General features: G+C 37.7%; 1 protein-coding gene across 2 annotated transcripts in view; it reads left to right on the top strand.

Moving 5' to 3' along the window:
• STRN (striatin) overlaps positions 1 to 11,663 on the top strand; it is an 84,270-nt gene that overhangs the window by 64,215 nt on the left and 8,392 nt on the right. For both annotated transcript variants that reach the window (XM_015572574.1, XM_015572573.1), the window contains exons 12-16: positions 3,875 to 4,050; positions 5,663 to 5,710; positions 6,722 to 6,843; positions 9,184 to 9,351; positions 11,005 to 11,145. In XM_015572574.1, coding sequence (XP_015428060.1) covers positions 3,875 to 4,050; positions 5,663 to 5,710; positions 6,722 to 6,843; positions 9,184 to 9,351; positions 11,005 to 11,145 — 655 coding nt within the window. The remainder of the gene's footprint in view (positions 1 to 3,874; positions 4,051 to 5,662; positions 5,711 to 6,721; positions 6,844 to 9,183; positions 9,352 to 11,004; positions 11,146 to 11,663) is intronic.

The raw sequence follows: 11,663 nt of genomic DNA on the forward strand, positions 1-11,663 counted from the left end.
AATCTGCCACTGGGTACACTGGCTCTTGGATCTCTAAGAAGGTGCTAATTTAGCCTCTTCCTGAGGCTACCCAGCAGGAGCTATGGAGAGATCTGCATATTCCTCTTCTTTGTTTGGGGTTTGGAGGTGCCCAGATGAGGCCCAGCTGTGAAGCAATACAAGCTGCTGTGAGGCCTTGGGCCTTCTCTTGTAAGTTCTGGGTCTGTGGCCCAGCTGCAGTTTGTTAGGTAATTTTCAGGTTGCAGAGGGCCAGGGCATTCATATGCAAAAGCCTCTGCTGCAGCCTGGGTGGGGCGGGGTCTCAGGGACTCAAAGGAGCTATGGCGGATTTTCAGCCCTGCCCTAAGGGGCCGCGCGCTCATCTCAGTGTCCCGGTAATTTAATTGCTGCAAGCACCTCTGAGGGAAAGCTGCCCTCGAGTTCCGAGTTCTGCCTGCTGTCAGACAGTCCAGTTTCTCCCCGTATGAGTCCTGGGTCTCCAGAGACTTCCTGGAACCGGAGTTCAGAGCAGTCGGGAGCTTGTGACTCCTTCCCCAGCCGCGTCCTCAGGTACCAGCCCCCTTTAGCCCACATGAACCTCTGTACCTCTGCACTTTACTTCCACAGCTCCTGACCCTCAATGTGCTTTTCTCTTTTCTTCTAGTTGTAGAATTTCCACTCTGCCAGCCCTCCTGTAGTTCTGGATGTTGACCGTCCTGTCCTTTTATTGCGTTTCTGAAGTTGTTGTAGGAGGCAGCAATCTCGGTGTTCCTCTATGCCGCCATCTTAGTTTCTCTATCCCCTTTTGAACATTTTTAACTCTATTTTTAGAACTCCTACCCTGTCCCTGACCAGTGTTTTCAGTGGTTAGACTGCATTGACCTGCACACCGAAGGGTTGCAAATTCCAGTCGAGGATTCAATTTCTGGTCAAGGGGGCACATGGTTGCAGGTTCGATCACCAGCTCTGGTCAGGGTGCATGCAGGAGGTAAATATCTCTGACATTGATATTTCTTTCTCTCTCCCCCTTTTCCCCTCCCTTCCACTCTCTCCAAAAAAATCAATGGAAAAAATATTCTCAGGTGAAGATTAACAAAAACAACAAAACACACACCCTGTTTATAATGTCATTCTTGTTATATATTTTATTTCTCTATACATTTATCTCCAACAAGGTACTGCTTTGTACACTCGATATTAAATTAGGATTATCCATTTACACTATTCATTTTACTTTTTTCCATTTTCCCTATGTGTCTGACTGTCCATCTGGGATCACTTTCCCTTTATTCTAAGAACACTTCATATTTCTCTCTCTAGTGAAGATCTATCTACTGGTGGCCAGTAATCTGTTTCTGGTTTTCTTAAATTTTCTTTATTTCACCTACATGGGTTAACATCTCTAGTATTGAATTCCAATTACCAAGGGTTTGTTTTTTTTAAGCACTCTAGATATATTATTTCATTGTCCTTTTTTGTTGTGTTCTGCTAAAATCAACTGTCATTTCTATTGGCCATACAATGGTAGTCTGATTATTTTTTTCCTCTGACTGATATTTCCCTATGTCCTGATTGTCAACCAAGGTTTAGTTTTCCTTTTATTAAACTTCTTAGATCATCAGCTTTATAAAGTTCTCAGCCATTTATCTTCAAATACTGCTGTTGCACTACTCTATTTATCTCTGTCCCCCCCATAATATAACTCTAGTTATATTGTTAGATCTTCTTTCTATAGCCTCTGTCTCCTATTTCCTTTGTCTGTATTTTTCATACTTTAATCTAGATTATTTTATGGCCCCATCTTCCAGTTCACTGCTTTTCTCTTCAGTTATGTGAAATTTGTAATTAAACTAATTGATTGAGGTCTTATATTTTTGCTTCTAGAAGTCCTCATTGTTTACAGATTTCTTCCAAAATTGTAACTTTTGCCTTTTTATCTTCTTGAACATAGTAAGCATGATTATTTTAAAATTTGAATCAGAAAATCTAGTTCTGTTACTATTATGTGCTGTTTCTGCTTGTTTTCATTTATGTTTTACTAGAGGCCTGGTGCATAAAAATTCAGGCACTAGAGGGGGTCCCTCAGCCCGTCCTGCCCCCTCTCACAGTCTGGGAGCCCTCAGGGGTGGGAGGCGACCCAGTGATCAGGGGAAGGCGATGCCTCATCACACCTCTGCTGCTGCCACTGCCGGCAGCGCAAGCCTCGGCCAGCCCTGGTTACCTGAGGCTCGGGCGGCCCTGGGCAGCTGGGCAGCCGCCATCTGAGGTTAAGGGGCTGGGGGTCTCTGGAGGCAGGCATGCAGAGTGGCTGCTCGAGCCTGCCGCCCCAGTGGGGCTGAGCGGACTGGGTGCCACCATCTTGTGGCTGTGGGTGCCGCCATCTTTGAGGGTGGGGCAGTCAGTTAGCATATTCCCTTCTTATTGGCTGTGGGTGCTGCCATCTTTGAGGGTGGGGCAGTCAATTAGCATATTCCCTCTTTATTAGATAGGATTATCTCATATGGGCACAGTTATCTTTTATTATGTCCAAACAACTATATTTGAAAAATTGTCTGTAGAATAACTTTGAGCCTAGGATGGTATCTTCCCCCAGAGAGTATATTTTAATTTGCTTCTATCAACTGCCTACAGCCACTAGAAATCTGTATCACCTCACTCCATTTTCAGGTTTGGACATGATCTATATATAGCTCATCTGCAGTCCCTGCAAAGGCTTGTGTTCTTCCAGTTTACTCTTATGTCTAGGATGCAGCCCTTTGAAATCAAAACCCAAAGCAAGGTAGTTCACTGAGCCCCAGTTTTTGGATACCAGTTTGCATCCCCCTGTACTGCAGAGGAGTCAGAAGCACAGCTCCACCTCTCAGCCTTCCACTCTGGTATCAGTACACACTGTCTGGGGAAAAACTCCAAGTATCAGACTCTCCTTCTTAAACTCTGTCTTCCCCTGGATCTGCGCCTGGAGTGTGAGAGTTCATACATGGTGTGAGTGTAAAGTCGTAGACCAGTGATGGCGAACCTATGACACGCGTGTCAGAGGTAACACGCGAACTCATTTTTTTGGTTGATTTTTCTTTGTTAAATGGCATTTAAATATATAAAATAAATATTAAAATATAAACCTTTGTTTTACTATGGTTGCAAATATCAAAAAATTTCTATATGTGACACGGCACCAGAGTTAAGTTAAGGTTTTTCAAAATGCTGACACGCCGAGCTCAAAAGGTTCGCCATCACTGTCATAGACCAACGTCGTTAGCTTCCCTGTTACTTGAAATGAAAACATTGTGCTTTTTTTTTCAGTGTTGAGATGGAGTTTATGTGGAGAAAAACAACACAATGATGTGTGTGTTTTATCAATGAAATCTATTTTTGTAACATTTGATTATCTCTTCTAATTTTAACATTTTATGTTTCCAGTTTATAAACTTTGTTACCAATTTGATGAAAAAATTTAGTTATTAGAGAGTATTGAAAATCTCAAAAGTATGATAATATTCTATAATGTTAACATGTTTAAAGATAACTTGGTTTTTCAACTTTTACCCAAAATTAGTTTCTGTATTAGGATGAGTAATTTAGGTTGAAATTACTTGTTGTTTTTAATCATCCTACTGAAGATTTATTTTACCTTATTAAATTATTTCATCCTCTTTCTGTATTGGATTGTAGCCTGTTTTCTTATTATAGTGCTTATATTTCTTCAAAGAAAACCACTGTTGACCTATTACTAATTTTGCTTATTGATTTGGTTATTTACATGTAAAAATTATATTGTTTTGAAAGTTGCAAAATGGGATGGTTTAATGATAAATCAGCAAGAATTAATGTTGAAATATAGTTTTTTTCTCTATCCTGATCTAAATGTATAGGTATTTTTCTTTTGTTTCTTTAATAGATAGCAAATAATAAAGATGCACTGAGGAAGACATGGAACCCTAAATTTACGTTAAGAAGTCACTTTGATGGCATTCGAGCCCTTGCTTTCCACCCCATTGAGCCTGTTTTGATAACAGCATCAGAAGATCACACATTAAAAATGTGGAATTTACAGAAAACAGCCCCAGCCAAAAAGTGAGAATATTCTACTTTAACTTTATTTGAATATTTTAATTAACAGATTTTCAGCAGAAAAATACTGACTTTATTATTTACTATTGAATTCCCATATATCTCTTCTGTTCTTTCTTCACCATGTCATATAATTTAGAGTGGTTTCCCCTTTATACCCAAAGTCTAATACTAGGTTAGAAAACTGACACTTAGGGAGGAATGGTGTGATCTGGTTCCGCAGGAATCCTGATAACAATCCTTATACAGTATTTTAAACATTTGGGGAGCCCTTTAAATGTACTGAAAGTTCTCCTATTGCTGTAAATAGGTATAGGCATGTATAATTATCACACTCCACCCCAATCTGTTCCATTGTTTCCAAGCTTTGGACTTTTGGAGTGGAAGGGAGGGACGGTTAATTGGGAGGGAAGGGGGGACCCTCTTTGGCCTTGTCTTTTTGCCTTGACCCTTTAGGTACTTTCCACACTTTCTATATGTACCAAGATGTCTAGACTGGAAGGCAGTGTTGTTGCCATCGTATAACTGCTAGTCTTGGCCCCCTTGGTTTTTCTGTAGACATGGACAGACATGAGTTGGTGCAAACCCTTTTATCAGTCACCAAGCTAGCCCTAATCTCACTTGTTGGGGGCCTTATTGGAGCTCCTTTCTTCCTTGGGTCACATGGTCCAGAACCCAGCATCTGCCAGCAAAGACCCTTCTATAGTGTCAGGCATTTCTGTTATTAGAAGAGTAGAAATGAATTTCAAATGGAGGAGATTACAGAATTTTTATTATTGGTAGAGGATATCTGTTGCCCATTTAAAAGAGATCAGTGACAGTCCTGCTGTGAGTCATATGTAGACTAGATAAATACTTGATTTATCAGTATTTGTCAGCTGCACCAGATCTTGCTAAAACCAAGTGAATCCTCACTTGGATCAGATAAAAAAATTACTTCTGTTATAAATTGTGCTCTTTGTCTTTCTGATTCTTTGGTCACAGTGGGCATCACATTAGACTAGAGAATGTGAATGTGTCAGCATATATTCTTGACTAAATTTTAAGAAAAATATTGAAACACGTTTCTTGTTGGTGATAGCTTAGTAATAATACCTCCACTTGTAAATAACAGTGCCCTGTTCATCTTTGAACTTGAAACTTTGGAAATGACTTGAGGAGAGAGACCATATGCCTATAAAATGTGCATTCAATGTAGGATATGGTCAGTATTGGACTTTAAATCCAGTTTCCATTAACAGTCATGGCCAATTTAGGCACTGTAGAGTACTCATACACTTGTATTCTGAATAATGAATGAACTGATGACTTGGACAGTTTCTGTAAGTGTTAAGGACAGACATATTAACCCGCATGGAAATACTAGGAAATTACAGAAAGTTCATGGTCCTGTCCTAAACTGTTTTTCTTGTAGAAGCTCATTTAATCTTGTATTTGGTATCATCCTATTTTTTGTTTGTTTTATTTTAAACATAAAGGAATCTGAAATTCCAGAAGATTAAATAATTTGCTTAACAGCACTGGAAATTGAATCCAGAATTTATGATGTAATTCAGTAATATTGTTTACTGCTGAAACTTAGAGAGGTAAAAGCTGTCTTTTCTCTCTGATTTAGGAGTACATCTCTTGATGTGGAGCCTATCTATACATTCAGGGCTCATAAGTAAGTATGTGCTTTTTAAAAAATCAACATCACTATAAATCAGCCAGATTAGAATATTTTCATTTCTTTCACTTATGTATTTGTGTTATGTATTTTTGTATTTAGTAACTTTTTTTGTAATTGTAAAAGAAACGGGCAGATAATGTTAAAAATAAGTTTATCACTACCAAATAGGGATCCTTGCTGAAATTATATTTTATTTGCATGATGTTTAAATAATGTTTATATCTTTCTTAAAAGAAAGTTGAGGCAATTAGGTTGAAATATTAGAAATCCTGACTTTTTTCGCCTTAAAGATAACCTACATAAAAATATTCAAGAATTTGTTATTGCGATCACATATTGCTTTTCCTGTTAAGCTTAAGGAATATCCATGGTCACTTGCTTTGTAACACAGAGATCACAATACTTTTTAAAAAATATATATATTTTTATTGATTTCAGAGAGGAAGGGGGAGGGAAAGACAGATAGAAACATCAATAATCAGAGAATCATTGATCAGTTGCCTCCTGAACATTCCTCCACTGGGATCGTGCCTGCAACTTGGGCATGTGCTCTTAACTGGAATCAAACCCAGGACCCTTCAGTCTGCAGGCAGACACTCTATCCACTGAGCCAAACTGGCTAGGGCCACAATATTTTTTATATAAAGGTTTAGATAGTAAATATTTGTAGGCTTTGCAAGACACACACACACACACACACACCCCACACACACATACACACATTTTAGTTTAGTTTGGACGTATAACCCTTTTAAAAATGTAAGCTGCATTCTTAGTTTGAGGATTGATTGTTCAAAAGCAGACCTTGGCTGGTTTGGGCCCATAGGCCATCGTCTACCAACTTTTGGTTTAGTAGAGGAAGAAAAACGAACAATGCTTTGATAGTATCATTCATTGTACAAAGCTAAAAAATAGAAAGCCATTTGAATAATGAAGTATTCTTAATTTTAGTAAGTCTTATTATCAGATTCTTTTTGAGACTAGAAATTGATTGTTATCTCCCAGAGGTCCAGTGCTCTGTGTGGTGATGAGCAGCAACGGTGAGCAGTGTTTCAGTGGTGGTACCGATGGACTGATCCAGGGCTGGAACACGACCAACCCCAACATCGACCCCTATGACTCCTATGGTATGTGAGTCTCCAAAGATATGAAAGAATAAAATTTGTTCTTTTTATACATTTTACATAGCATTAAAGGAGAAAATGAGATATTTAAAAAAATAAATTGATAAAAGAGAACTATATCTTTATTTTGTTCAAAAGAACTCCTCCTGTATTTAAGAACCAATTTGATATATAATGTAAAAGGAAAAATGTATTCTTCCTGAGTAAACAGTTCCCAACACCCAAAGTCTTATTGATGGGAGCTGCTGGCTTGATTGACAGTTGTTTTCCTCATTTTAGGCATCTGAGCAGTACTTGATACATTATTACTAATCTGTAATCATATTTCATCACTATCCTAATAAACAGCTTTGAAGGAAAATGCATGTTGGCATCATCTTCTTGATCAATTATTGGACGGCATAGAGGCTAATGACTTTTCAAGTCCATGGCACCAAAATATTTGAAAGGTCTAATAAATTCAGAAGTTCCAGGAGGCACAAATCCTTATTATAATCTGTCACTAGCTATTACATAAAATTCCTTGTAAAATCTGGTTTAGGAATTGACTGTTTGGTGTTTTCTTAAATTCTAGAATGGTACAAAGTGTCATTTACCATTAAACCATATTTTATTTTCATTATCACTTTAGATTAATTTTATCACCAAACCGAAGTAAAGATAAGAAATTCAATAAAAAATTTTCCAACATTTACTTAAGAAACATTTAACATATATTTTTGTGAGAGGTGAACCTCCTCTCTCTTCCCAGTTCTCTTGCTCATTTATGTGTTTTATGCTTTTCCTTACTTCTTTATCTAACAGAGGATCGATCAGTTGTCCTCATTCTGTCCCAAGCCAACCCTTCTGCTTTTGCTCTTGACCCCATTGTCTCTTGTTTCCTCTGAGGTTGCGTGGTACCCTCACCCACTCTTCACCCCAGGTCTCTCTGGCTCTCATCTTTAATCTCTTTGTTCTCTTCTCATCCCCTGAGCATATAAATAAATTAAGATATCCCCCCATCCTGAGCAAGGGGAAACCTTTTCTGGCTTTATTTCCCTCCCTGGCTTCTGTTTAGACTCTCTTTCCTTCACCTTCTCTGTCTCCTTGATGGTGGAAAACACCGTCACTAGTTAATAATTCCATGTCCTTTCCCTGGGCACCACCTCTCTTTGTATTCCTGGTCACACCACTAAAGTATAACAAGATTTTCAGTCCTGATCCAACGGGTATTTTACAGTCCTTGTTTTACTAGATATATTGGCTCTCTGAAACTGTGGACCATTCCATCCTCTTTTAAATTTGTCCACTATTGGCTTTTTTTTTTTTTTTTTACTATTGGCATTTTTGACATGTAACTCTGTGACAATTTCTGTTCCCTATCCTTCATAAGTTCCTTTTCTTTTTCTTATCTTAAATATTGGAATTTATCAAGGTCTAGGCCCTAACTCATTCTTTGCATTGTTCACTCTAGGTGTCATTCTCCCTAAGAAGCTTTCGCTCATCCCAGTTACTGTCCATGTAACTGATTTCTGTCACTATTACTGTGCTTGTCACACTGTCTTGAGGACAAGAATGATATTATGTCTTAATCATCTGTGTGGCCTGGCGTATAGCATAGTGCCTAACACCAGTATGTCTTTAATAAGTACTTTAGGGTATAACTGAGAGAAGATATGGGACAGATAACAACAGTAACATTTTAAACTTAACCTCTGTGAGCCATCTTGAAGGTGAGGATTAATAGTTTGAAATTTAACTTTTATCGTGAAATAGTGCTAAGTGACCCTCTCCCTGCCTCCTCCCTCCCTCTCCCCCCTTGCACATCATTCATATGTCAGTTACTGCTGTTTGAGAATTTGGGGGTTTCTGTAGGTCTCAGTTCATGTCCTTTATGTCAGAGGCCCGTTGCTCCCAGGAATAACTGCCGTTCGTGGTACTGTGGGATAAGCGGCCTGAAAGAGTATATCCACAGTGCTCAAGGAGGTGGAGGAGGGAGGGATCTCTCTTCATGTTCTCAGGGAATGTGAGTGTGTTTTCTCTGAAGTAGTTAAATTCAGATGATTTATTTGTGTTAACATGCTCTTTAAAATATCTAGACAAATGGAAGAAAAAAGGGAGGGAGGATGAAATGCCTAATTTTTTAAAATAGAAAAATGTGTACTTTGTAATTTTAATTTCTAAATTTTAAACCCTACATTTGCATATTTCCAAGCCTATTTTTAATTACAGCATTTCAGAAAAAATCATAGACAGTAGGAAGCGTATTTTATACTGTTATCATGTCCTTTTGCTTTCTCTGGACTCAAAGTACCTTTGTAAGTTGTCTTTCTCCTGACTTTGCCATCTCGCTGTTCTCTGTAGACCCTTCTGTTCTAAGGGGCCCTCTGCTCGGCCACACCGACGCCGTCTGGGGTCTGGCTTACAGTGCAGCTCACCAGCGTTTGCTGTCCTGTTCAGCAGATGGCACTCTTCGTCTATGGAACACAACGGAGGTTGCTCCAGCCTTAAGTGTGTTTAATGATAATCAAGGTACATACTTTTAAAATCATTGCACTGAATCTTTTATAAAATTCTAAATTATCTATGTCTTATTATAAAAACAAGCATGCAAATAAATAAATGATTCCATAAACTCTTACTGTTTAAATTTAATTTGAAGGGTTTTTGAAGTTGTAAAAATATGTATATTTGAATTTTCAACTTACTAATATTATGTATAAGTTTTAAAAACATAGTATTTGGTGAAAGAACACATCTTTAAAAAAATTTTAGTTGAGATATAATCTGGTTTTTACTGTATATAAATTATAAGAATACATTTTAATGAGTTTGACAAATGCATAACTCTTACATCAAGATATAGAACATTTCCTTTATCTCCATAAACTTTTTTTATGATCTTCCCAGTCCATCCCCTCTCCCCATTCCCACCCACAGGTACCCACTGTTGTGATTTCTTTCATCATAGATTAGTTTTGTCTATTCTAAAACTTCATATAAATGAAATCATAAAATGTGTACTCTTTTTGTGTCTGGCCTTTTACTCTCACGATAATATTTTTGTGATTCATCCATGTTGTAGTAAGTATCAATAATTTATATTATTTAGTAGTATTTTATTAAACCACAGTGTGTTTATTCATTTACTTCTTAATGGACATTTGGATTGTTTTCAGTTTTTGACTGTTTTGAACAAGCTGCTGTGAACATGCATATGTTCTAATTATAGGTGGGTAAAGACTTGGAGTAGAATTGTGTGTTTGACCTTATGTGAAATTGCCAGACTTTTTCCCAGAGTGGTTATGCCATGTTACACCACTGACAGCAATGTATGAGAATTCCAGTTGTTCTACATCCTTAGTTACTAACATTTGGTGTTGTCAGTCTATTTAATTTTAGCTATTCTGATGTGTAGCAGTATTTCATTGTGATTTAATTTGCATTTCTTTGGTGGCTAATTCTTTTGAGCACTTTATTTGTGTGCTTATTGGCCATTAATATATCTTCTGTAATATACACATTTTTAAACTGTTTGCTTTAGCTAGATATTGAACCAAATGGAAAAATCAGGTTATATTCATATATACATATTCTATTTTTTATGTTTATAAATAAGCTTCAAGTTTTAACCAAGTTTTAGCTATTATAGATGATAAATAAAAATACCTTCTTTATTCTTGAGCTATGATAATGTGTGTCTAGGTTTTGATGAGTTGCCTGCATTTAATATTTGCATGATTACCAGTAACAATTTGGAGCTTTATTTCTTAAATTCCATGTTTTTGATAAGTTAGAATTTCTACTAAGAGATGGGCTTTTAAAATGAAGAATTTCCAATGATGCCGCTCTAAGCTCCAGGTTGAGGTAGAAGCAGCAAAACTTGTAGTCCATACATGTTTTTCATTTAGTTTTTGAATAAAGGCTTGCATTCCATTTATGTATTAGGTGAGTAATAGGTAGAAGATGTGCTGAACAGGTAAGAGTAATGAAATAGGCTAGGGCTAAAAGAAAAAAAAAGAAATAATCTCCATTGAATGGCAGCGGGCAAATTCTTATCCTAATGTCGAGCCTTATTTACTCCTCAAAGAAATCATGCTATTATTTGTTTTGCTATAGTTTAAGCACATTGTTAAGAAGACCCTCTAATTAGCGTTCTCTATGAATATGTTCTGACTTTTTTAGAATTTGGAATCCCTGCCTCTGTGGATCTAGTAAGCAGTGACCCGAGCCTTATGGTAGCATCATTCAGCAAAGGATATACAAGCATCTTTAACATGGAAACACAACAACGGATTCTCACTTTAGAATCCAATCTAGATACGAGTATGTATAATAGTCTTTAAGCAGTCTTCATCACAGTGAAAGAGTTGACTCTGAAAAATGCTTGTCATTCTAAAGTCTTTAGCCTGCTAAATCACAGAACATAGTTGCTTAATTAGAAAGATATACCGTATTTGCCGGCGTATAAGATGATTTTTTGGCCCTGAAAAATATGCCTCCAAGTGGGGGGTCGTCTTATATGCCAGGTACACTTCAGATAGACTGCCCATAGTGCTTGCCCCGTGCCATAGTGGCCTCCCGATGCCCGCCCACTTCATTCCACATACCGTTCAGGCATCAGCAGAGCTGCTGGGTGTATGCTCGGCTGTTATGCGATTTTGCTGTTATGCCATTTTACCACACTCGCAAAATCGCACACAGCCAACCATACACCCAGTATGGTATCGCGATTCGTGATTTTGCGCTATCATACTGGGTGTATGGTCGGCTGTGTGCGATTTTGCGAGTGTGGTAAAATCGCATAACAGCAAAATCGCATAACAGCCGAGCATACACCCAGC

Source organism: Myotis davidii, unplaced genomic scaffold, assembly GCF_000327345.1.
Source record: "Myotis davidii unplaced genomic scaffold, ASM32734v1 scaffold1149, whole genome shotgun sequence".
Lineage (NCBI taxonomy): Eukaryota > Metazoa > Chordata > Mammalia > Chiroptera > Vespertilionidae > Myotis > Myotis davidii.